Raw genomic sequence first — 27,091 nt, forward strand, 5'->3', positions numbered from 1 at the left:
CAATGTCCAATATACTGTACACCACACTAACTCCAGAGCATTCCTGCCATGCTGAACTGCTGTGCATTTAGGCCAATCCTGTTGGCCACCTGAATTCAGCTAGTGCTTGGTTCAACAGCCACATGGAAAACCAGTGTTTGTTTTGAGGGATATTTTAAGAATGGTATGTGTCTGTCAAATTGCTACTGCTTTTTAATGGAGCTATTATGTATTTAGTACCTAATGACAAATCTAAAGATGGGACTGACTGAATAGCACCAAGAGGGAATGGTAGCTTTGGTATTAAATTTAGCTACTTTCTGCATTTGTTCCAACTGTGTAATTTTGTAATGCTGTTTAGTTGTTCTGTTTCTAGTGCTTGCGTCTCATGCTGTGTGGTTGCCATTTTGAGTAAACAGGGCAATGCCCATATTTTAAGCTTGTGTGTAAGCAAATGTGTATCTGTTAGAAAATATGCACACTGCCCTATTTACACAAAATTACAATAGCACTTATTGGGAAGATTACTAGGAGTGCTGTCCTGGTATGTGAGACTGAATCTTTAACAATGACTAAAAAGGGTTCTTATGTAATCAAAAATCTGATAGATAATGAAGGGTTTTCTCCCTTTCAGGTGAGATGTCTGAAAAACTAAACAGATGCCGGAAGGAGCTAACAGCAGCTATTGACAGAGCACTGGAAGATCTCTCAGTTCCACTCCATCACTCCCCAGATAGTACCACCAACCTGGACTTCGACTTGCTGACAGTGGAATCCTTAATGCCCTCCAGTACAGAGCTCATTAGTCACAGAGGAGAGCCAACTCTGCCCACTGAATGTTTCCCTCACCAGCCTTTAACAGATTCTACTGTTCCAGAAAAAGAGAATCCTCTTTTCAAGCCAAATCTCACTCCATTGATTATAACCTCCAACATTCCTTGTTCAAAACGGGAGCCATTAATAAGCAAGGAAAATACATATCTTCACCCTCCAGTTTTCATGACTACACCCTCCAGTTTTCAAGACAAGCAGTTCTTCATTGGGTATGCTTTACCTGTTAGAGGCATAATTGTTGTATTGTTGTGAAATTCTGTTTCCATGCTAGTTCATCTGGCTTTTTGCTGATACAAAGGGTTGACTTAGGACATTTTGATGTTGGAGGAAAACTGACATGGTGCTCCCATAGATAAAAATTGCAGTAACGAACAAGAAGCAGCCCTACAGAAGCGTCCAAAATATGCCACTTGAGATGGCTGCTGCTGAATGCAGAGGAGACCCTGGCTGGCGTAAAGCATGGATGTGTTTGAGATAGTAGCTCAGTTACATTCCCCACTCCACTTTGCCTCTGCCTTGTCTCCTGCTTGCCACTCTGCACTTGCCACGTTCACAGCTACTGTGTGGCTCTTGCCCTTTCTGGCCTTGCTAAAATGGCCAGGCAGATGGGCAGGGTCAGTCTTCTGCAGGAAACTGTTAGACACAGTCTGGAATGTTTCCTTCAAAGGTCAAGTGGCAGTTGTGGCTGTTGAGACTAGTAATGAGGACAATCTAAACAGACAAGTAACTGCAACTTCACTGCCCGCCCCCCATGTTTTTCATAATTATTTCCTGTAATGTTGTGGCCTTACTATTAGGCAGAGTATGAACAATATGGAGTACCAAGCCAGTACCAAGGATGGAAAAGTAATTTGATTGTTATATTTATTATTGAGGTGCCATTTGGATTTTTCTGCCTCAGGTGCTAAAATACTTGGGCTTGCTCTCCCTATATAAGGTCATTCATTAGACTATGGATCTCCTGTATTTCACAATCTTTACTGCATAGTAGACCATACAGTTCTTATGACCTGGATATTTTTTCCTCTCCAATCCTTGCCCAAGAACTGCAAAGATCATAGTCTCCTCTGTAACTGCTAACCACTATAGACTGCTTCTTACACTGCCAATCCTGTGGGTTCAATTAAACATGTTTAATATAGTAACAGCCACATCAGTGCATACGTTCTAAAGTAAAGTACTCTACTGTTTGCTCTTTATTAGAATGATAATATCCTTACCTTTTTGAGAATGTTGCTGTCAAAGAGGGAAGTGGCCTTTTCAATTAAAAATATTCTTGGATTTTGTGTGTTTCAGAAAAATTGATGAAAGGCTAGTGAAGCCAGATGCAAGTGTAATTGCCACTGATGCTCCCCTAGAGAGTTCTAAAGATCTTGCGGATATGAGTGGTGAGTTACGTTTGCTCTGCTCTGGAGACGTGGCTATCATTCCAATTTTATTTGCGATGGGCACTAGAATGCAATACAAAGTAACACGCTCATGCAATATTAATAATAGATTACTATTAAAAGACTCTGGAAAATAATATATATGACATTACAAACACCTACTAAATCCTTATTAATGCTAAGAGCATTATGGAACAAACAGGAGCAGCTCAGGTAAAATAGAGATAAATTCACAGTATGTGCAGTAGAAGCGTCTTGGTTCAAGTCCTAGCAAGGATAGACTCCTTCAAGACAAACAGGGGGTCACCCTGTATGGTTTTATTTATTTAAAGTAGTTATAGAAGTAGAGCTTGGATTTATGCTCTGCTTTTATCAACTGTCAGTAGTCTCGAAGTGGCTTACAAACTGCTTTGCTTCCTCTCCTCACAACAGACACTTTGTGAGACAGATGAAGCTGACAGAGTTCTGAGAGAGCTGTGATTAGCCCAAGGTCACAAGGCAGGTTTCATGTGTAGGAGTGGGGAAACAAACCTGGTTCACCGGATTAGAGTCCGCTGCTCTTATCTACTACAACACACTGGCTTTTCTGTCACATATTCAAAATAGAAAACATTTTTTCCTGGAAGGCCTTTGATAACAATTGATGGATTGTGGAACAGTTGTTCATGCGGCGGGACCTGACATGCCGGTCTTTTGACTCCAACAAAGGTGAGACCCCCCAAAGCCAGACCTGGCAGCAGTGACTCATTGGAGGATGAGGCATCAGCTGCGGCTACACTGCGTTACAGAACCAGAACCAGATCAGCAAGCACCCCCAGAACAGTCCCAGTGCTCGCCTCCAGCTCGCCCAGCTTGCAGTCCTCCTGGTTCCCCTACCCCGCTAGAGCAGCGCCGGCAATGGCTGCGGCGGGACCTGACAGAGCAGCGGAGATCAGCCAGACTGGCTGCTCGCAAGATGTGAGTGCTCACAGACTCAGTCCCACAGGCTGTGACACCCAGATTCTCCTTTTAAATCAACCTTAAAGGGAGAATTTGGGGTCCCCAGTTAAAACAACATTGAAAGTGATGCTGTTTGGGGGTGGATTCTCCCCCCTGAAACAGTATCACTTTCAATGTTTAAACTGGGGACCTCAGATTCTCCCTTTATATCCATGCCAAAGGAGGTGGATTTTAAAGGAGAATCTCGGGAAATTTGTGGGGTGCCTGCTGTCAGGGATGCAATTGTTAAGCTAGCAGCAACTTTGGATTGTGGAACAGTTGTTCATGCGGGTATCTTTAGGAGACTTTCAAGGTATCTTTAGGAGACTCTCCTGATGATACCACCCAGGTTTGGTGAAGTTTGGTTCATGGGGTCCAAAGTTATGGACCCTCAAATGTGTAGCCCCCATCTCCTATTAGCTGCCATTGGAAACAATGGGGGATGGGGCACCCCCTTTGGACCCCCTAAACCAAACCTCACCAAACTTGGGTGGTACTATCAGGAGAGTCTCCCAAACCCTGAAATTTTGGTGCTGCTAGCCTAAAACATGCGCCCCCTGCAGGCGAAAAACTGAAAAAAATACTTAAAAAATAAAAAAACCACAAACTGGGTGCGGAGCTTCAGACATGTAATGGGGGGGTTAAACCCAGGAACCCTCCCTTACCTATGTCCTTGCTGGAGGGATTGGAATGATTTGTCCCTATGTAAGAAATTAAGTATACCTTCTGTGCAAGATTTTCAATTCCCTGTGGCTTTCACCATTGAATAACTAATTTAAATACTTAATATGTTAGATCAAAGTTTGCAATGACTTCCTTGAAACTATCAATTTTCGTCTCAGGTTTTGGCCAGATTTTGATGCAAGGAATTGATAGATGTTTGTTCCATACTGTTAATGAAACTGAGGATTTAGTGTGGTTTGAGCTTGTCACGCATATAATTTTCAATCGGTTGGAAGCAGAAACAGCACAATATTTGGGAAAGCTTGAATTGATTTATGATTATGTATTATTTTAAAATTTGTATTTATATTTTAAGTCACTGGCGCTTTAAATGGAGTGATGCATACACCTTTGATTGAACTGCTCTGTAATACAAAACAATGCCATAAGATAAATAAAATGGGTTGGATCCCAACTCATTGAACAGGGAGTTTGCAGAAGTGGATCTTTTCTGCCTTTCCCAGTAGCCCTTCACCACACCCCACTGATGCTAATGACATGGGAGAAAGCAGGAAGAAGAGTTATCAAATGAAATCTCCACCTATTTGCATTCATGAAACAAAGTCCACTAATGAAATTAAAAAGCAACATAAATTAAACAATCATGCAAAAAAGTGATTAATCCCCACCACCAACCCAGCGTGGTGTAGTGGTTAAGAGCAGATGGATTCTAATCTGGAGAGCCGGGTTTGATTCCTCACTCCACCTGAGCGGCAGATGTGTTTCCGTACCCCAGCATTCCTGCTGGGTGACCTTGGGCTAGTCACAGTTCTTTGGAACTCTCTCAGTCCCACCTATGTCACAATGTGTCTGTTGTGGGGAGAGGAAGGGAAAGGAGTTTGTAAGCCACCTTGAGTCTCCTTGCAGGAGAGAAAGGTGGGATATAAATCCTAACTCTTCTTCCTTTTCTTCTATTATATGGCGCTCCTTTGCACATAATTCATTGTCCTTGACAGTCATCAGTAAGGAGCCACAAAAAGATTGCAGGGGGAGGCAGGAAAGAACTTGCTTTCTATGAATACCCTATAAACATGAAGCTGCATGTTTACAGATGCAGTGCGAAATGCACACTGCACTGTAACACAATGTATACTGGTAGCAGTTGATTAAAAATGTAATGTTGTTATAAAAATATTTTATATGGTGTAGTCCCAGAGTTTCATGTCTATAAGGTGTGAATTCCTATCTAGTGTACAGATCAGTGTTCTAGAACTTGTGATTATAGAGTATAAACTACTCTAAATTTTCAGCTTAATATGCCCAAAGGTGTGACTGCAAGGTGCACCACAGCAAATAATTTTGACAGGAAACTGACAGAAAGGCAAAAAGGCCAACCATTCATCTTGTGTAGAGATATGATTCATTTTGGGACTCAGTTGTATGTTCTAGGCACAAGTGGTTCAACTGGCATCTATTATTTAGAATACTTCAGCTTCACTATGCTTCTCTTAGTCCTTGATAAAGCTGAAGACATTTGGGGGATGTGGCTACAGCTCAGTGGTAGAATATTTGCTTCGTGTGCAGAAGGTTAAGTCTCCAGTTTAAAGGATAAGGCATTAGGGATAGGGTTAAGTGTGGTGCAATGATGTTCTGTTGTATTATTTGATAGGGAGATTATATTAGTATTAATTTAGTCTATTTTAGTTATGTCAGTATACAGGAGGTGCTTTGTGTATATGCTTTATTTCATGATGCTGTTTATGAGGAGATTGTGAAGGCCTAAGGCCAAGACAATAAACCTATTACTACTACACTGGGGATATGAAATACCTTACATGAAAGGCACCGGAGAGCTGCTGCCACTTATAGTAGGCAATGCTGGCATTGGCAAACCAATAGAACGACCTGTCATGTGTTAAAAAGAATAATCCTCATTGATATTTGAAATATGGTGCTGGCTCCAGCCTAAACTGTCACTTTTCTCTGGTTCTTCCATCCTCCTGCAGTCCTTCCCTCCCTATGATATTTCTCAAAGTCCCCTATCCTCCATTAGTAGCTTTCATAGTTGACTATAGTTGGGGGGGAGGGGGGAGACAGGAAATTAGTTATCTGAACAGACCATGAAAATTGTGGGTTCTCCATAACAATACTTATTAATTTAATAACACTTAGTAGGCTGGTTATATTATAAATCAGAAGTAGTGCTACTGTATGTTCTATTCTATATTCATGCTAAACATTACTCTTTAGATATCTATCTGCTCTTTAATCAACCTATAAACATATTTTGAAGGACTGATATTTGTTCAATTTTTATCTTTTAACTGAAGGAAATGCAATAGTTTGCCCTGAAGAAAAGGTGCAAAGGAAGCCAGATTTTGATGACCTACAGCAAATCAGCAGGTTTTCAATAGAACTGTTGCCTCCAGATGAGGCTGCAGCCTTTGGCCAGGAAATAAGGAGCAGTTTTAAAAAAATCCTGGAGAACAGCCCAGAGGATGAAGAGATCATTGAAACACTGCTGGATATGGAAGAGGATTACAGACTAAACAGCTCCACCCTGCACTAGGATGAGGTAAACTGGTGCAAGGTGTGAACTATTAGAAAGCTCTGATAATAAGCAGTACTTCTGAACCACAGCAATTTTGGCAAACTTCTCTGTTGGGGCAAGTTGTACCATTAAAATAAATGATTTAAATTTTTGGGTGAAGCTATATATTTTTCCTATTGGCCACCTGTGAATAACAGTATCACGTAGTATTGTCGAAGGCTTTCACTGTCAGAATCACTGGGGTGCTGTGTGGTTTTCGGGCTGTATGGCCGTGTTTTAGCAGCATTCTCTCCTGACGTTTCGCCTGCATCTGTGGCTGGGATCTTCAGAGATTGTAGATTTTTAACAGCTTATGATTAAAGTGGGACTGTGGCTCAGTGATAAAGCATCGACTTCACATGCAGAAGGTCCCAGGTTCAATCCCCAGAATCTCCAGTTGAAAGGATCAGGTAGTAAGTCATGTAAAAGACCTTTGCCTGACACCCTGGACAGCTGCTGTCAGTCTCAGTAAACAAGTAAACTGACCTTAATGGACCAATGCTCTGATTTAATATGGCACTTTCATGTGCTCAAGATGGCACAGGTCATATTAAACTGGTTCAAATGCAAAACAAAATATTAAGCTTTTAAATGAAATGCGGAACGAATTATAATCCTTACATAGAAATGAGAGGAAATGGTTTGTCAAAGATGGCAAGAGCTTCGCTGAAAACTATCATAGTGAAGTTCAGGACTGAATAGAGGGGAAATAACTAATTAGTGGTCTACTGCTGCTAATTAGTGATCTATTGCCTCTTTCTTCATGACAGTAACAGAGCACAAGACCTCAGTCCTGAACACTAAGCAGTATATCATGTTCCAAAAATACTTCCAAAGAGCAGTTCAAGGGTTTATTTTGCTAAAATACATCAAACAGAAAAGTAGCTGTACCTTTCTCATAGTACCCAGACATTACGGCTGTGTCAAGTATATCTTCTGTTGCTTTTCATGTATTTGTGGCTTTCACTATCTGGAGACTTCTTACTGATTAGAGATGAGGTACCATCATTGAAATTTCAATGCTGTTCATAGAGGCTTAGTCTGTCACTGTAATATCCATTTTGACATAAATTGAATTGGGATGGAGATTAATGGCCAAAGTCAGAAATAATCTAAAAAGTTCAAGTTCAGTCTCTTCAATATTACACTATTATATACTGTTCTCAGTAATCCTGCACACACATACCCCAATGGAGATATTTGCACCAAGGCACATTTCATAGATACCAATCCATGTGCATCATAATGCTTACCTATGTTTCAATAAAAGGACTACACACACTTAGCCTTTTTATGAAACAAATGCAAATCTTCCCTCTTGCACTGTTATTTATTTCATGTGTCAAAACATTTATACTCCACCTTTCCTCCTAGTTCAAGATGTCTCACAATACCAGCTATTATATGCAACTAAACTGGGATCAGAACAATTAAATATAAAAACTCAATTGAACTCAGCGTTCTATACTTCAATATAACAGCTTTATTATATACCTTAATTATATACCACACTTCCCCTTTACGCATCATACTCCTTGCAAGGCAATTTAAAATTGTCCTCCTTGATGCACACAAAACCATCAAATTCTGCAAGACATTCAGCTGTTGAAGTGAAAAATGCTTCAGTAGCTGGTTTGTCGTTTTCACCATGTCAACATATTTGACAACTGACACAGCCGCTCTTCTTTTGTTTGATGCACAAGAACAAGATTTTTTTATTCAATCAACCCAGTTTTGGCATTATATATTGAAAGAATGTGCATGCTTTTGATTTTATGGATGTCTCAACAAAGCAACGCATACAACTTGTATATAAGCAACTTAAGCTATATACACTTTGATAGTTTAGCTGCTTCTTTCCTTAGGGAGTAATAAGAACAAGATGTCATGCCTGTTCTCCAAAGACAAAAACAATTTCTTAATAAAAAAAGGATTTCCTTTCTGTCTAGCCTATTTGACTAACATTTTTATGAAATTCCAAAGTCAAGGAAATCTAACCCCAAAGGCATCTTACACTGATTTCAGCTGAATTATTATGATAAAAATCAAGGCTCCTTTTCTGAAGTAAGAGGGACAGGGGTAAAACTTTCCCAGAATCAGTCCCTGGGAACTCTTCACACCTAAATTCAAGGCTTAGCAGTTCTACAAGGCAGAGAAGGCATTCTGCTTAAAGAGCAATGCTGAGCCCCGCCAATGAAAGACTTCAGGGCTGACTCCTGTACCAGTATCTTAAGAAAGGTTAAGCTAATAAGACTAGGAATGTTTTTAGATTAGTAGTTGGTCCACTCAATTAATCTGCTTTTCATACCCAATTGTGCTGAGATTATAACTGCTATTTTAATAAATTAGACTGCCCATCTATTAAAGACAGCTTAACCAATTGATTTAACCTGCAAATGAATAAAATAGTGTGAAGAAAAAAAGCACCCTTTGTTTCTAGATGCATGCACTCAGAGAAGGTACTCCCCTTTTTGCGGGAGATAGGAAATAGTGCCTCTTCTAAGAAAAGGCAACTTCCAAATCTTACCTTAACTTTATACAGAAAAAAACCAAAAACATTCGGTACACACTGCAGCCTTATTAATAAGCTTGGTAAATGGTTCCAAGTTTAGTCATTTATGTTCCAACCAGACTCACTCAGTAAGTTTCCAACACACAAAGACATCAGAGGAGAAGCAAAACTCTCCTGCAGCTCACAGAAGTTCTGATTGTGTTTATTCTGACCATCAGAATACACTGCACATAACCAATTTAAAACCAGTTCAGAACATGGATGTCTGCAATTCTTCCTTAAACATGCCTTCAAAACGGAGGTCTTTAGCCATGAGTTCTTCTTCCACATCCTCTAGTGCCCACTGATGGTCAGTCAGCTCCAAAGCCTCCCATTCAGTCTGCAATGAGAAATAGCTTTGACAAGGCTAGCAGAGTTATACCTAGCACCAGCTTTCACTCTTGATCCCTGTCTTCAGTCTGTGTTCAACTTCAACATAATTTATTCATGATAGATCAGTCTCCGAATTTGTCATCAAAACAATGTGAAGATCTGTGGCTAGAACAGAGGCAAGTATTCCCAAACTGGCTAGCTCTGGGTGAAAATGGATTAAGAGACTGTGGAAAACAACATGGTACTTATGGAGCAGGGCCACAAATTGTGGGGCTAACTGACAACAGGAAAACTTGGAGTGGAAAGAGTGAGTAGCAAAGAGTAAAGGTGATAGTTTTGGCCAAAACTGCCTGGCCTTTCTGGTCAAGATATGTCTATGATTCATCGTTATTAACATTCTACAATGACAGCAATTTTCTGAAGAGATGCAGAAAAGATATGTAACAGAATGATACACAAAATGATCTTCTGCCTGAGAACCATATTTTAGAATGCATGAAGCTATTGGAATTGTTTGATGGGGAGAAAGTAGCAGTAAGAGGAGGGGATAATGAAGGTGGAAAAGTTCAGCAGAAAGCAAGGTGGCAACAGCAGAGACAGAGCAGGAGGAAGAAGGATGCAGGAAAGGTGCAGGGGGAGCAGCAGGAGGAAGAAGGTGGTAGCAATGGCATGGAAAGGAAGTTTGGAGGACAGGCTTTTTGCTCCAAAGCTCCCTTAGTCAGCTGGATTATGGGGTGGGGTCTAGGCACTAAACAGAAAGTATGCTCCGGGGACTTCTCTATTCAAGCATTTCCTTTCCCCCTATCAACTGGCTGGTCCCCTTAACTGTGTTCTGCAAGAACACAGACAAGAAGAACAGGGGGAATGTAATTCCTTTTCCCCCACATGTTGTCACAGGTGCCCCCGTTATACTACCGTAAAATCTGGACAGCCCATTTCAGTGTTTGAAACTAAAGCCTTGTACCTTGAATGCTTTATTGGTATCTGCAGGCATGGCCATTGCTGCTCCTGTTATCTGTTCCTGCATCACCCTAGACTGGTCTGCAGCTGCAGAAATGTAAAAAGAGCATTTCATGTAAATGTAAATGTAAAATATAAATGTAAAAAGAGCATGGACTAGGAACAGGAAAGAATTTCAGAAACACAGTGCAATGTTCAGAAGCCAGACAAATAAAATATCCTTTTGGTGTTATGCACAATTAGATAGAAAAGTTTGAGAAAATCAACAGGTTCCAATTCCTTCATCCTCAACAAGTGGAAGTATTTTATCTTTAAATTCCTGGAAAAATGAATACCAAAATAAGCAAAACTAGTCAGAACTTATAACAAACACAATAATGTTCAAGAAAAAGGATGGCATTTTATCTACAGGGTCTCAAGAACAGTATGAAGGGATTCTGACTAAATCTAACCAGCTAAACATTTGAATTTAGGCCAAACAACTGAGCTGCAAGGCAATTCATCCAGAACTTATTACGTTCCTGATAACTCAGCACTGCTGGGAAGGAGCAGCCAGCATTTTCATTAAGCAAGGTTTGACCTCTCTTATAATTTTTTCAAACTGTGCTTAACTTTATGAAAACAGAACAGCTTACCGTTATCTTGGCCAAGAATGAGGGTATAAATGCTTCGAAGTCCAAATACGTTCAGAAAATACCAGGAAGCAGAGCTTACCCTAACAAAACAAAGACATTGGTCTTGTTAAATGAGAATACATAAAACTGTACAAGTGCCCAATTCTTAACTCTGTAGTAGTGTTCACAGTTCTACATTGTTCAAAGAAAGATGAACTTTGAGCGATCTTACCAGGATGCATCCAAAGTAAGCAATTCAATGCCTTGCTGCAGCATTGGTTTAAACCGCAGTGTCAAAGGAAAAGGGACTTTTGCTGCAAGAAACAGGGGGGGGAAAACCTGGTCACAAAATATTACATATCACCAAAACACATACCGCTTCACAGAGGAATGCAAGCAAAAAAGACACATTCCTGCTCTAAGGAACATAAACTTGAAATTTTGACAATTGGTGAAACACAACTGGCAGGCAAGAAAAGGAAGAGGTAAAGTAAGCAAGGGAGGAGAGTGAGAACACACATACAGCCTTGGTTTTTTTCAGTTGAGGTTTAGGTGAAATTTAAGGGTTTCGTACAAAAAAAATGCATGTGAAGAAAAATTTGAAGAAATAAAAGTAGTGCCATACAGGTATTCCAGACACAAGGAGTGGCAACCATTTATTCAGGAAATGGAATGAGATAAGAAGTCAGTGCAGAGATTTGTCAAAAGGTGTCATATGTTCTGAGCAATGAGAGAGGTAAGAGATGAAGACTAAGATGGGATAAGATTGTAAGGCTCTGTTACTGCAGTCAATAATTTAGACTCAATAAGGGTGCAAGAGCTTTACAGAACTGTGTCAGGATCCTTGTTGCAGAAAGCCAGAGCTGGAGGGCCTGGCTTTTGCAGCTACAGGTTTTCCCACTTCTTCGGACTCCCTCCTCCCACCTTTTCCCACAATAGAGTGAAAAACAGATGAGTGAGGTAAAGACAGTATTGTTATGCATTCCAGCTTCAAGGGCAGGCGATAGACTCAATCCGGCCTGGGGGCGGGGACGAGGGAGGCCTATTTCACTCATTGCAAAGCACAGCAGTTGAAACAGAAATAAAAGGTCCATTAACATACACAGATAACAGCTACACCTGATTGTGTCCTGAAACTTGTGCCTTAAGAATGGTTAAACAAGCTGCATTAATGAGATACTGAATTATCCATTCGTAGAGGATTGTTTACATCTACTGAGGAAGTAACCTATGAAAACACTTTACTATCATGAACGGCGTTATAGATCGAATGGCCTTCTGCTGAACACTTTGCACTCCAAAGAAGAAGTACAGCATCACTTTAGTCCCCTACAATACAGTCAAGACTGTTACTAAGGGAATTGTTTGATTTTATATTTGTTGTGTTCTGTTGTATGGTGGAAGGTTTTGTGTTTATACTGTTCTAGATTATTAAGGCACCTTAATTACTTTTTCACCTCACTAAGTAAATAGTTTTGTTCAACACAGGTGTTGATGTATGGGTATCAACTGCAGTAGCAGTAGGACTGGCAGTGTTTTCCACATTTATAATTGTGACCTTGGTACCACCCTATTGATGCCAGGAAAGGCAGGAATCAGGCCTGATAAAGACAAGACATTTGATGGACCCTATAATGATGTGTTTGTGATAATTAATAGCAAGAGGCAACATTTAGAACAAATTTTACTTTTGGTGGGGAGAGAGCCACTCCCAGCCTCTAATGGCTGTGAGTTCCATAGTGACAGCTTTGCTATCGAATGCCAAAGCAGCAGCCTCAATGCAAGGCAAACCACTATTTCGGTTTTATAGAGATATGAAACTGAAGATGAGAAATACTGACTTCCTCAAATAAAATTTTCAACTCCAACCAATGACTGCAAAGCCACTGCAAAGATGCAGCAGTGCACCACAGAGATGCAAGGCCTTCAAAACCACACAAGTAAAAAGTCTTAGATTTACACTTACTTGTAACAAAACCTGAGAAGGTCATGTTAATCCAGCCACCAATTAAGATCATTGGCAGCACGTTAGTTACATTCCCTTTCATCATGTCTGTCAACATGGTAGGATCTGAAAGGAAAGCAGTTCCAATGAACACACTTAAGTAAGCTTCAGCCACAGCTCAGAAGGGTCTTGTAAAAACAATAACCATTCTTGTAAAAAGGAGTGATTCTAGCTTCATCTTATGTTCAGTATTTAACTTGAATTTTGAGCTAAAAGTCCTCAGACTGATGAGACTACGCTTTTCATAACTTTATGGTGAACTGGTTGTAGTGGGTTTTCCGGGCTGTGTGGCTGTGAACTGGTGGATCTTGTTCTTGCTTATGGTGAATATCCATGGGCCTCACAGACCAGATCTCAGGGGCTTTCTCAGTGATGTTTCATTTTCAAAAATATAAAGACAGCCAAACTATTTTTGTCAGATATTGATAGATAATTGCTTAGTCTTAGAGCCAGAATGTTTTTTTTTAATTTTCCAAATAAAATATTTTCAAATAGCCAGTGTGGTGTAGTGGCTAAGAGCAGCAGACTAACTTGGAGAACTGGGTTGAACTCCCTACTCCTCCACATGAAGCCTGTTGGAGAACTCTCTTGGCCCCACCTGCCTCACAAGCTGATTCTTTGGGCACAGGGGGAGGAAAGGTGACTGTAAGCTATTTTAAGACTTCCTTGTAGTCGTACCCACGAGGTCCCAATGAAGAGACGACACGCGGAGATTTCATCTGGTGGAGAGAGCCAGCAGCAGGAAGTGTGGGATCCCGTGATCCTGGCAACTCTGCCGTGCGCTCGCCCCTCACACCTTTTATTAGGGTTTCAATGGGGGCGTGTAAAGGGGTCGGGCAGGCGGGAGAACGGGAGGTCGGGAGGTTGGGAGATCATCATGTGATGCATGATCTCATCGGGCTGCTACATGCGGGAGGAAGCATCCGTGTCTGGGTCTAATCTTCACCTGAGGGCAGGGGCCCTTTTGTCCCTTTGTATGGGACACCTGGTGACCGCGAGTCAGGCAGTTCATGACCAGTGACTCATGGGGGAGCGGGGGTTGGGGGAGCGTGTGCGCCCGGAAGGCCGTAGCCGGCACCGGCATGCCTGGCGCTCCTTCTACGGTTCTGCTGGGTCCGTGGGCTCACCCCTACATTCTTACAGTAGAGAAAAAGCAAGGTATAAAAACCAACTCTTCTTCTTCAAACATAAGAGTCTTCAAAACTGATAACACAAGACCAAACTAGCCCATTACTACTGTCGTGTAATTCGTATTTTAGAAGGCAACACACATGCATCATAAAAGGAATAATGCTTTGGAAGACTGCTTCTTCTTGTGACTACAGACATACCTGTCATTGGGGAGGGGGGAACTACCTTCCTTTTAGTTTTCTTAAAAAATCCATCCTCAGGATTATTGAAGAAATATTTCCGTGTTAGAAAAGACTGAAAAGAAAAGATGTATTCTAATTACAAAGGAAATGTTTCAGAAGATCCTAAATGCAGAAACAATGGTTTGTGCTGTGCAACATTTACAATATAAACTGACCCCACCCCCACTGCATTCCCAAGGCACCATAGATTCTACAATGGTGATATGTATTGAATCTTGAAACCAGTTAAAAGTCCTTTTCTCTTCCAATCATCTCTACAGATTGCATTATCTCTAGTTGCTTATGACATACGTTAAACAGAAACATGTTTATATCCATATATAACAAACCAGAAACATTAATACTATCGTACATGTATGAATTTTATGAACAGTAACCACAATGAACAAGTAAATTTTCATCAGCGATTACTGCAATCTACATCATTTTCAATCACTGTCTTTCTCTCAATATTTCACTTTTATGTTATTTATAGATAACTGCTGTAACAGCTCAAATTTTCACAAGTTCAATGACAATACAAGTAGGCTACTTTCATACCTCATAATTTCAATGGGGCTTACTCCCAAGACAGCGTTTTTAGGACTACACTTTAAAGCACCACTGTATTTCTGGTTAAAATAAAGGCCCTATATGCATTACCTGTTTTAGATCCTCTGCTGTCAGATACAACTACCTTATCATCTTGGAAGTACTTCCTTACTGCTCATGTGAATAGAAATATTTCCGCAGCACAATGTATTTACCACATGACTAGACTATGAAAACTAAAGCTTCAACCATTGAAACAGTGAAGGTTCTGTCTTCCTGTAATATTTTAATATTCAAAAGTGAATGCAATATGGAGGTACTGTCACAAACATGAAAACATACCTGCTTTGGAATGTACTTGCCATTTTCTCTGAGAACTCTGCTTCGGATTAGAACTTGGCTGGAAGATAAAGCCATTACCAAACATGTGAAATATGAACAGAAAACAAAGTAAGAAGGCAGACAAATATCCATTACATCTGACAATGATGAAAAACTGTTAGTGCATACAGAAGCCACAGTACTACACTTTCTTCCATTTGCAGGGTATCATCCTCCTTACATAGTATAAGGAAATATACCAAACATGATTTCCAAATCAACAAGTACTGTTTTGGGAACAGATTCCCTCCCATGGTGAATTTCAAAATGATAATTCCACAGACTGTATTCTTTGCCACTGATTGTTGTTTCATTTATATTTAATTGCAATTGTGTGTAACTTGTTGGGAATCACCTTAGGACCTTTGAATGGAAAGGTGATCTAAAATATGCCAAATTCATTGCATTTTTGCCGTATCAAAATGATTTCCATGTAGGAAAATGTAAGGATACTTAAATAACAAAATATCACTGTAAACTATGGATCAACTGTCTGTTTGCGGGGGGGGGGGAGGGGGGGGAGAGAACTAACTTTTTTGTTAAACAATATGTACAAAATTAATGCATGCAGTAATTAGTTTTAGGTGGGTAGCTGTGTTGGTCTTAAGTAGAAGATCAAGATCCAAATCCAGTAGCATCTTAAAGACCAACATGATTTCCAAGGGATAAGCTCTTGAGAATCAAAGCTTCCTTCGTATCTGACAAAGACAGCTTAACCTCTTGAAAGTTTATTCCCTGGAAATCTTACTGATCTTTAAGGACTTGAATCATGCAGTTAGTTAATCCACGTATTTTCCTATACTGAGATTATTTCCAGACTGTAAAATCAGCAAGTAGTTACAAAACAAGCCAAACACTCCTATAATTTAAGGTGTAGACAATTAGATTAGCTCTGCAGTCTTTAATAAGTACCTGCAATGGCATACCTGGGGGGCATGAGGGGCTCGCAACCCAGGCGCTACTTGCCTGGATCATGTGAGTCTGCATTTGGCTGCCATCGCTCACCTGGCCGTTTGCCACTTGCCCACCTGGCTCATTTGCACTGTTCGCCACTTACTCAGCAGCCGTACTTGCCTGCCCGGCTCGCCTGCCTCTTCAGCTGCTCACTTGCGTGCCCTGCTCACCCACCTGCCCCGTCAGCCACTCACTCACCCCGTTCACTCACCCACCTGCCCCAATATGAGGGAGGTGCAATTTTAAGGGGATGGCAAAATGTATGTGGGGTCCAAGGGTGCGCAGTCAGTACTTGTCCCCAAGCACCATTTCATGCAGGTACACCAGTTGTACCACTTCCCACATTTTGCAGTAGACATCTCATCATGATTGTGGTCTTGCAGCATAGTACAAAGCTTCTAAGGAAAGCTATATTTTGTCAAATATCCTTGATAATAAATCTTATTTTAAAAAATAGTTTCTAAACATTTACCAAAAACATGAATAAAAACAGCAGCACAGAAAGCAATATTCAAAAGCTTATGGAATAGCTTGCCTGAAGAGGTCAAGTAGGTTCCCATTCTCCTGGCATTCCACAAATGATGCAAAACTGAATTATTTAAGAGGGCATATTTACACAGGTAATAGGAATATTATAATGGAATGGTTCAGAAAGATTCTTTTTCCTGATAGTTTCCTCAACCTCCCTAACCAAGGGGGCTTTCTTTTGGACTGGGTGCTACCTTTCCTAACCTGCAGAACACATTCCAGCTGAGCTTTGATTACTGTGTTTTTAAATAACCTCCAAGCATCTTGGACAGTTTTGACTCTCTTGATTTTCCCTTTCAGCTTCCTGCACACTATCCCCCTTATCTTTGAGAAATTTATCTGAAGGCGAATGCAACTACATTAGTAGTTGTCACTTGCTAGCATGTAGAGATACTGAATCTGACAGCATTGAGGTCGCTGTTTCCTATCAGCTCAACAACACTGACATCCCGTACTAGTTCCTGGGTCCCACATAAAATTACATCTAGGATCACCTCTCCCCTAGTTGGTTCCACAACCATCTGCTCTAAGCTACAGTCATTTAGCATATTCAGGAATGCTCTCTCCTTACTACGACCGGAACATGCATTTTTTCCAGTTTATGTGGGGATAGTTGAAATCACCCATTACCACTACGTTTTTGCTTTTGTTGGTCTCTCTAATTTCTTTTTCCATCTCAGAATCCTCTTGTGCACTTTGGTCAGGGGGACGATAATATATTCCTAATATTAGACTATCCTTCACATTTGGTATTGATATCCACAGTGCTTCTGTAGGGGAAGCAGCTCCCCTTGCATTGTCTATTTCATGTGACACTATGCTCTCTTTGATGAAGAGGGCAACACCACCCCCGATATGCCCTGACCTATCCTTTCTGTAGAGCCCGTAACCTGGGATAACATCATCCCACTGGTTCTCCTCATTCCATCATGTCTCTGTGATGCCCACTATATCAATGTCCTCCTTCAAAACTCTGTACTCCAGCTCCGCATTTTAGGTTGAAGGCTTCTACTATTAGAATAGACCTGTATACCCTGTCTCTGTCCCTAACCTGGGATTTATGTGCTTTGCCCTCTAGCCCTTTGTAGACACTATCACTTATCACATGCACATTGCTATGTTCCACAGTTGTATGTGGTTGATTTAGAAAAACCTCCCTCTCTGTCTGCATCCCCATAGATACTGTATTCTGAACCGAAGTCACCTCAGCTCCTGTCAGCTTTCCCCCAGGGATCAGTTTAAAAACTGTTCTGCCACCTTTTAATGTTGAGTGCCAGTAGCCTGGTCCCTTTTTGGTTAAGATGAAGCACGTCTTTTTTGAATAGTCCTGCCTTGTCCCAAAAGGTTCCTCAGTTCCTAACAAATCTGAAACCTTCTGCCTTATACCACCTTCTTATCCATGCATTGAGACCATGTATCTCTGCTTGCCTAGCTGGCCCTGCGCGTGGAACAGGTAGCATTTATGAGAATGCCACTTTGGGGGTCCTGGACTTCAACCTATTACCTAGCAGCCTAAATTTAACCTCCAGAACCTTCTGGCTATATTTTCCAATCTCGTTGGTGCCAATGTGAACCACAACTGCTGATTCCATCCCAGAACTGTCTAACAGCCTATCTAGACATTCCTTGTGTAGTCTGTGTTATGTATTCTTTTTAACCATAGAGGTACTTCTACTTTCCTCGTTGTCCAGTAATTGCTACACCAATAACATAATTGCACAAACACCAAAATAATAATACATCTCATCCATTACACCCCTATGCTGGCAATTAAAACCACCTGTGAATATTACAACAATACATTATTGCCATTACCCCTGTAGAGCTTTTGCATTAGCATTATTATTAGAGGAAACACCAGACAACATTGAGAGCAGTTATGTTTCTTACCTATCAGACACTTGTTCTTGAGTGAGCTTCTTGTCACTTTGCAGCAGGATGGACACATAGTGGCGAATCATTCCCACAAAGAAAGTGATGAACACTATGGGAAGCACCACCCATAGTCGGATATTGGAGTCCAGCAGCAGCTCTGGTTCACTCATTGTTTATGTGCATCAGTTCAGTCTTTAATGTTTAGAGAAATACAAGTTGTGATGCATCATTTCATCTAGCCAACACAATCAAAAACAAGTTTAACTAAATCACACTGTGCAAGACAATAGAACAGCTGGTGTGTTGACAACTAGGTGTTCCTCATTTCAAGGGATGTTATGGGCTTCAAACAGTTAAATTTCCCCAGAATATGATGGCCTCCCAATTTCTCAACACTAAACACCTGACAATCATAACAATGTATTGTTAAAGGCTTTCATGGCTGAAATCAACTGGCTGTTGTGGGTTTTCCAGGCAGTGTGGCCATGGTCTGGTAGCTTTTGCTCCTAATGTTTCACCTGCATATATGGCTGGCATCTTCAAAGGCATGTCATGATGAGAAGCCTCTGAAGATGTCAGCCATAGATGCAGGTGAAACATTAGGAGCAAAATCTACCAGACCACTGCCATATAGTCCAGAAAACCCACAATAGCTAGTTGTAACTATCATTCCAGAGCAAAAAACTGATCCAGGAACTGGGATATCTCTTGTTTTGGATGAGGTTAATCTTCTCTTCATATCCTGGGAGTGCTATTGGACCCATGCCATCTGTTGGATAAAGAGGTGGCAGGGGTGATGAGGAGCAACTTTCACCAGCTTTTATTGTGAGTCAGCTGTAGCCACTCCTGGCCAAGACAGATCTTACTGATGTGCTACATCAGCTTGAAACTAATCTACACTTGACCAGCTCATTCAGTCAGAGTTTGCAAATGGAGATTTGAATAAAGCAAGTAATAAGGAGTTCCAACCAATTAAGCAAGAGAACCCCCCACCCCGGTAATTCAGAGAATTCGTACCAACTGGTGCTCCAGCAACAAAAAATATGCCTAACCATCTGCCGGCACTGTTACTAAAGGAAAGGAGAACGTATGAAACGGTTACATGTTTATACGCCTTTACTTTCAGGCTAGAGAAGACGATGAAGGGGTGGGGTGGGGTGGGGTGGGGTGGGGGGAGAGGATGTAGGTAACGAAGTGAAATAACATTGGCAGAGCTGACTAGGAGCACGATTTCTTTTGAACGACACATGAAACCATATTCACAGGCAGGTTCTCGGAGTCTAAACGTCTTCTAGTTCCTATGAAACAATCACAGCCGGCTTTCCCTATGCAGGCATTAAGGCAAAGGGCTTCCAAGTTGGAGCCCCGCCACTTTTTGTCTTAAGAGTTATGCGCGGGGGATGGGGGTGGAGAAAACACATCAGCCGCACCAAGCCCGTATTTGGCAGGCAAGGAAAAAGAGAGAAACCGCGCCCGTCTCTTCCGTCCGGGAGAGACGAAGACACGCAAAAGCCCGAGTGCCGCTTTTTACCTCGTCCCCTCAGGCCGGCCTGGTCCCACTTCACCCTTCCGGGAGCGACGACTGACACCTTTGCCAAGCGCCCGGCAGACTGAGCGTCACGAGCCTGATGATGTCATCGAGCTGTGCCTTCGGTTGACGCTTGGCGGGATCATTTGAGAGAAGAAAGGCGCCTTTTGTGGTGTGACCTGACGGTAAAGGCTGAGTCGGGAGCGCCAGGTTGGCTAGGCTGAAGGGAAGGCCGGGGTTTTAGAAAAGCCTTCCTCTGCGCTCGTCAGGTGTTGGGTTGAGTGCCTCTGCTCAGTAGTATTGTGGGAAGAGGCAGTTATTCTCCACCTGCTTATATAAGAATACGTCCCATTAATTCAAGGGGCGCTTACTTGACTAAAGTGGAAGGTTATACTTGCTTTAAGTCTCACTTTTTTAAAAATTGGGAGTGATCCTAATCAAGTCCGCAGAGGACTGAAGTTGAACAAATACGTAACTTTTTGGTCTCTTAAAGACTAACATGTTTATTACGGGTTAATCGTTCATAAGCCAGAGCCCTTTTCCGTAAAAAAAAAAGCTGTCTCGCTAAAGCTTATGGCCATTATTTCTTCTGCTAAGGTTCAACACGATTATTTGTAGTTTGTGGTGAACCATCAGTAAAAATGTTTTGAAGTGTTTGTATTTTATTTGGGAAATACTCTCTGTATTAGTTTTTTTTAGCTGTGACTTCAAATACGACTTAAACAGAGCTGCATCCCATTCATGTCAAGTAATAAGTCAGAGGCTGTCAGAACCCCCTTATTTTTCTGTTTCAGAAACTATCATTGGTTAGACTGGGCAGGAGAATAAAAATACTTGGGAAATGCTTCAGTTACATTCATTGGTTTGCCTATGCCAGTGGTTCTCAACCTTTGTAATGCTGCAACCCTTTAATACAGTTCCTCATGTTGTGGTGACCCCCAACCCTAACATTTATACATTTTACATATGGAGAACACTAATGCAGAGAGTCTTAGGTGACCCCTGTGAAAGGGTCGTTCGACCCCCAAAGGGGTCGTGACCCACAGGTTGAGAACCGCTGGCCTATGCAATCCACTGAAGTTCTTACAAAATTGTATTGTTCTCTACATTGATTTTTATTATAAAATGCAAGGCGTTTGCATGCCTCTATTACCAAATTTAAATGTCATGATTTCCTGCCAAGGAACTTGGAACAGTGTTTCTCTAATAGTTATGCTTTGCTTCAGTTCTGTCTTTAGATTTCTGATTGGTTCTACAACCCTAATCCTATTGTATTGTTTATTGAATGTATCATCCTGTCAATTGTATTGATTCTGTGTAACCTTGAGTTTCAGCAGGAAAGGTGGACTATAATGTAAACAAGTAAAATAAATGACTAGGGAATTCTTTGCATTCTTTTAAACCATACAATTTCCAGGTTTCCTTGTGGTAATCCATGATAATAAAACTGTCTTCTAATTATACTGCAGAAGTTGCACAAGGATTGCATGTAGTACTGGGGAGAACTTGGTATTGCTGTGCAGCTTTCTAAATCCTGAGTAATTGATGAATATGTTAAACTCATAATTCCTGTGGGGATGTGCGATTATCAGACCAGATTCCTCCACCAGGGCATGATTTCCTAGGCCAAAACTCTCTCCAGAAGATGTACATCTTTTCAGAATTGTACCTTGGCAACCAACATTTTCCTCTAGGTATGCTCAGCTTCCTCTAGGTATGCACACACATCTAAAATAGGCCAATAAGATGCTGCTGTACTATTTGTTGTTTATAACCAATCTAACCTGTTGTAATAAATGGTCTGCTTTACCACGTGTGGCAATCCCTTCTGCTAGTCACTTGTATTCATTTTTATAAATGTCATGGTTCAAACAGGACGCACTGCTGTTACCTCTTCTAATAGAATATATCAGAGCCTGCTGTCATGAATTCAAGGCGGAAGTTGTCCAAGTCTACTGCCCGTGAAGAACATCTATTAGAAGAGTCACCAAGTATGTTAAGCAAGCACCTTTTCCCCTACATTAAATTTTGTTGGTCAAAAACACCATTTCATCTATCTGCGGCAACATGAACATGCAAAGAAATGTTTTTCAGCTCTGGAAAACAGTTTCCTCCATAGCTAGTAGCACTGAATGCACGAATCTGGCTGCAGTGTAGAGAAAATTTCTATACTGGAGGGAAAATATTTTCTATTTTTTCAGAAAGTAATTTCTTGCAATTCATGGGAATGACTGAATCAATATCTGCATCTTATGCTTCCTGCACAGATGCAAATAATATTATTGCAAGCAAGAATGGTTGTATATGTAATTTTAGGACTCAATCGTACTTGAGAGGCCCTGAGATGCATGATCCAAGCAAAAGATTAGGTACATTTGAGCACCATAGATTTCATTGGGAGATTAAATATAAAATTCTTTAATTCATTTGGTGATTTTAGAAATCTGAACTACAATTTACAAAGCACTTAAATAAGTGTTTTTGAGAATTGCCTACTTTGTGTCATCTTCTATAGTGTCTACTTCAGACCATTCTTAATAGTTGTCCTATAGTACATCGCCCATTGATGAAACCGATTGGAGAACATATTCTAGGATAACCTCTAAAATTTCCATGGACCTCAGAAACTTTGTTCATATTAATTGGTTGAGATTTGCTTCTCTTACACTAGTAACTTTTCTGTCCTAGAAACGAAGAAATCTCGAATCTCTGCCAAGAAAAAGGCAGTCCCACAAGATGATGTTGTAGAAAACAACAATGTTTTTGGACAGCTCCTCAAGACAGCGGGAATTACATTGAAAGCTGGAGAAAAACAGAATGAAATTGGTATAAAGCAAGTCTTTTATTATAGTCTTCTTGCCGGGTGATAGCCTGTATCTTGCCACATATTCCAAAGACACAAGGGCACTTATGTTTCTTAGAGGCCCCTTCCACACAGCAAATATATAACAGGTAGCAGTCAGGATAAAGTAACCCGTTTTCCTGTTTTTGCATTCACATGCATCTGTGCAGGCAGCGATTGGAAACAATCTGGGTTGCTGTTGCACCTTCGCACAGAGACGTGTCTGTTTTTTTAATTTACTTCTCACCAATGCATAGCTACCCAAGCGTGTACAAATGAGCCCCTGTAGTCATGCTGATATCTCACGATACGACCATCTGCACCTGCATAGTTATGCAGATGTAAGCTGTGATTTTTTTTTAAAGGAAAACCGGTGAATAAAGCGCCTCCTGCCTGACTGTTCACTTGTAAGTGGCTACAACCTGGGATTTTTGAATTGACTCACTAATAGTATGATTCTGGGGAAAAAAGGTTTAGGGGAAATAACATGGGGCAGACTCATTTTAGGGTCGGGATCTGTGCAAAGTCCCCCCCCCCAAAAAAACAAACCCCTGGGGTTTTTACCTTCCTGCACCCGTATTTATTGGCCCATGCAGAACGGGCCTGAGAGGGAACAGCAGTCTTTATCAGTTTGCTTCTCCCACTACAAAGCCCACCATATTACCCTCCTCTGCTTGCTGTCTGAATGTCTGCTGACATCTAGGAAAAAAATTAAGGGAGCTCAGAGAATCAAGCAGAAACTGACACTTTCATTTAAAAAAGCTTAAAGTGTCCTTAAGCCTGTGGGACTATGTGAGTGGAGATAGGCTGGTATATCCAACAGATATGCTGGAAGGAAAAATAATTTGCAAATTGATATTTTCCATTTTGATCAAACTTTAACCATTAAAGAAACTGACCATACCTCTGATCAAACCTCTCCAATGACTCACCACATAGCTGTTCTCACAACAGTCCATGGTTCTGGAGGAGTGATCCTTTTATTGTATTGTCGAAGACTTTCATGGCTGGAATCAACTTGCTGTTGTGGGTTTTCTGGGCTGTGTGACTGTGGTCTGGTGGTTTTTGCTCCTAACATTTTGCCTGCAATGATTGTCAGAATCTTCAGAGGCATGTCGCAGTAAGATGTGTTTCTCTGTGTGTCACAATGTGTCTTATTGTAACATAATGTGACATGCCTCTGAAGATGCCGGCCATAGATGCAGGCAAAATGTTAAAGCTAACAGACCAAGGCCACACAGCCCGGAAAACCCACAACAGCTAGATCCTTTTATTCTTGGCTGTTCAAACATAAATAGAGAATGGTTTAAAATGTTTGCAGACCAGCATTATTATTTTTTTTTGTATGTGTAATACTGTTCTGAAATTCATGTGATAAGATGGAGCCATGCACATTGCAACCTGTGATCTATCACCATCTATGTTTCTGTCTGGAATTTTTCATATCTAAAAGCTTATTCCCCTACTTAAAAAGCTAATTTCACTAGTTTTGATAGAAATTCTGGCATTATCTTATGTCTCTATACTTATGCACTCTGCTTGTCTTATTTTTTTAAGTATACAATGTTACACCAATTCATCTGCTACTTAGGCACCTTGTTTTTTTCTGAGGATTTGTTCTAGCAGAGGGACAACTAAGCTACTTTATACATCTAGCTCCTGACTATTTTTCTGTATTGTTTCAAGGTTTAGTTATTATTATCTTTGTGTTGTGCATCTGTTTTATGGATACAGTTATAATAGTAGGAACAAAGTTGGTATGTGAGTACTTTCATGGAAAGAAGCTGTTCTAGAGAATTTCAACTGAAAACTGAAGCCGAGGGAAGTGGCCATTTTGAGTTCAGTTGTAGTAAGAATCACTCCTGGTAAAGTGGAGTTTGCTTGTTAGTTCTACACTTCAATTTTCTGTGGTATTATTTTAGAAAGATTACAGCAAATGTTACAAGGTGCAAATGCTTCAGAAAAATCAGTTGAAGTCTGCAATGTCTCTATATTATTTTTTATTATTTATTATTTTATTAGACTTTTATACTGCCCCATCCCCGAAGGGCTCTGGGCAGTGCACAACATATAAAATACAATATAAAATAAGTAACCATTTAAGGCAGCGATAAAAAGTTATCAGTTCCTATTCCAATTATAAAAACTCAGCAAGTTAAAATGGCGTCCAGCATTCCAGTAATAAAAAATCCTTCCCCCCTCAGAGAGGGAGGCATGGCGAGTCTCGTTGGATGGCAGGTGGCCTAGTTGTCAAGGGCCGAAGGAAGGGGGCACTATTAGCGGCTGGTTCCCCCAAAGGCCCGGCGGACACAGGGAAGGACAAAAAAGAATGAAAATATACTGACACAGGGAAGGACAAAAAAGAATGAAACAGGAATGCTGAATTGGTTGTTTCTTTAGATATTTTGGTCAGTAAGCGAATAGTTCCTAATGAACTGGGGGATTCTGGGAAAAGTGGAAGGATACCTATTTTTTTTCTGGATGTTGGGATAGAGGAAAGATTTCTGAAATCTATTAATATAGCTTCCTGATTGTTTTGAAGCTGCCCGAGGCCAGCACAATTTGTGTTTAACCAGCTGTTAATTGTGGACTGTCAGGTGCTTGACAGGGCTTGTGTTTTTGTAGTTCTGTGCCTGTTTTCACCAAAAGGACAGCTAAAGACTTGTCTGAGGGAGGCATAATTGTGTTGTTTGAAGGAGCTGCCTTGTATGTGTATGTATGTTTAGGATGGGGTGCATGTGTGTATACTGAGGTGTGTTTCTAAGTGTTCCTCACTGCTTTCTGTCCATTTATTTTCTTCCTGAGTGAATAAGAGTAGAGGTAGTATCTCTCAGTTGTTTTCTGACAGGGCAGGGAAGGCATTTCTTTGAACAGTGCATGGCTGGTTCTATACTACTTACATATATCACTTAGTCAATTAGGAGTGACAGTTGGAATGTAGTGAGATTATTACATTTTTATTGATAGAAGCTGTGATACTATAGTGTAGTTAGGCCAAAAATTCAACGGGAATAACTCTTCCTATCATTTAGGGTTGTAAACATTTTTTGGTTATGTTCCTGCGCCTTAACAGTAGTGTGACAAAAAGAAATCTGGCAGATGAAGCTCTTCTCTTAATGTAATATATGTTGCAAACAGCTTTAACAACTCTGTGACAAATGGCAATCATGTTTTTCCTTCTGCTTGCTGATTGTCTGCTGGTTATATAGCTGCTAAAGATACAAAAGCCCTAGTGAAAATGAAGATGGTGAACAACAGTATCACTGGACCTCCATGCTAGTGAAAGTTTTACCTGATAAAATTTTCTTGCAGCAGTTGAAAGTACTCTGTACTGAGATGTCAATGTTTGGCTTTCTTGCTCCTAAGCTATAGATGGTGCTGTTTTCCAGAAGAAGCTTTGTCAGGCTTTGAGGAAGCATTCTTCTTATCCACAGGTATTTTGAGATATATATATTCCGAACATTATGAGTTTTATATTCTAAAAAAACAGGTATCCTTTCATCTGTAATGGATGCCAGGAATCAAGTCTGGAGGAGAAGTCAGACTTGATTGCTAGATTGCATTATTGATGAAAAGATGGGAACTTTGCTCTTCAATCACACCAGGGCTTTATGCTCACCACACCCCGCTTTTTCCTTTTGAACCCACTTCTCTTATTTTCTACTTGATGTGAATCCTCTACAATGCCATCCTGTGCAGAATTACATTTTTCCAAGTTTGTTGACTTCACCGAGCGTCGACGAGTGTAACTCATTTTGTGATAGCGCTGTTAATATATTAATGACTCTCAACATAGCACATGAGAGGAAAATAGAAATAGCTTGAAGATCATATAGAGTTCTTTTGAAGATTTGTTTAAGGAATGCTGCTGGCAGCTTTCAAGTGAAGTGTGATATTTGTAATCAAAGGGATGAAAGATGTGCTGAATAAACTGCAGCCCTGTTTTCCTAAGATAGCCTTTAAAAAGCTCAAGTTACTCCAGACCATGGAAAACAACAATTGTAGTTTGACAAATGGGTTGAATACCAGTGACAGCTCCAGCCATCTGGCAAAGCTGGCACAGGATGGATTGTTTTCAGCATCTGATCCCAAGGTCCCCAAAAGTAACTTTACTGAGACTTCAGGGAATTGGGGAAAATTGGTTTTAGCAGGAAGGATTTTGCCAGCTCCCCAGCACTCTTATT

At 40.7% G+C, this 27,091-nt stretch overlaps 3 protein-coding genes across 5 annotated transcripts in view; 2 read left to right on the forward strand and 1 right to left on the reverse strand.

Moving 5' to 3' along the window:
• Window positions 1–170: 170 nt before the first annotated feature.
• LG03H3orf62 (linkage group 03 C3orf62 homolog) lies at window positions 171–6,536 on the forward strand. Its single transcript, XM_048490680.1, has 3 exons — window positions 171–1,022; window positions 2,110–2,201; window positions 6,173–6,536. Exons 1-3 carry the CDS (start codon window positions 619–621, stop codon window positions 6,409–6,411), a joined length of 735 nt encoding a protein of 244 aa, XP_048346637.1. The 5' UTR covers window positions 171–618; the 3' UTR covers window positions 6,412–6,536.
• A 1,183-nt stretch (window positions 6,537–7,719) lies between these two features.
• On the reverse strand, window positions 7,720–20,170 carry EMC3 (ER membrane protein complex subunit 3). Of its 2 annotated transcripts, none has more exons than XM_048488528.1 (9): window positions 20,069–20,170; window positions 18,553–18,772; window positions 15,142–15,199; window positions 14,227–14,320; window positions 12,857–12,961; window positions 11,123–11,204; window positions 10,912–10,991; window positions 10,281–10,363; window positions 7,720–9,323 (listed from the first exon to the last, which is right to left on the reverse strand). In XM_048488528.1, the coding sequence occupies exons 2-9, from the start codon at window positions 18,705–18,707 to the stop codon at window positions 9,195–9,197; spliced, it is 786 nt and encodes a 261-aa protein (XP_048344485.1). In that variant the 5' UTR covers window positions 18,708–18,772; window positions 20,069–20,170; the 3' UTR covers window positions 7,720–9,194. The 2 variants fall into 2 exon arrangements, with proteins under 2 accessions (XP_048344485.1, XP_048344484.1); XM_048488527.1 differs by having other exon boundaries at window positions 18,553–18,729; window positions 20,069–20,160.
• The window catches only part of FANCD2 (FA complementation group D2), a 59,683-nt gene continuing 52,762 nt past the window's right edge, over window positions 20,171–27,091 (forward strand). For both annotated transcript variants that reach the window (XR_007243833.1, XM_048488526.1), the window contains exons 1-4: window positions 20,171–20,250; window positions 21,941–22,056; window positions 22,754–22,891; window positions 26,274–26,341. Coding sequence is in view for 1 of the 2 variants with exons in the window: in XM_048488526.1 (XP_048344483.1) it covers window positions 21,990–22,056; window positions 22,754–22,891; window positions 26,274–26,341 (273 nt within the window). In the remaining variant the exon portion in view is untranslated. The remainder of the gene's footprint in view (window positions 20,251–21,940; window positions 22,057–22,753; window positions 22,892–26,273; window positions 26,342–27,091) is intronic.

Source organism: Sphaerodactylus townsendi, linkage group LG03, assembly GCF_021028975.2.
Source record: "Sphaerodactylus townsendi isolate TG3544 linkage group LG03, MPM_Stown_v2.3, whole genome shotgun sequence".
Classification (NCBI taxonomy): domain Eukaryota; kingdom Metazoa; phylum Chordata; class Lepidosauria; order Squamata; family Sphaerodactylidae; genus Sphaerodactylus; species Sphaerodactylus townsendi.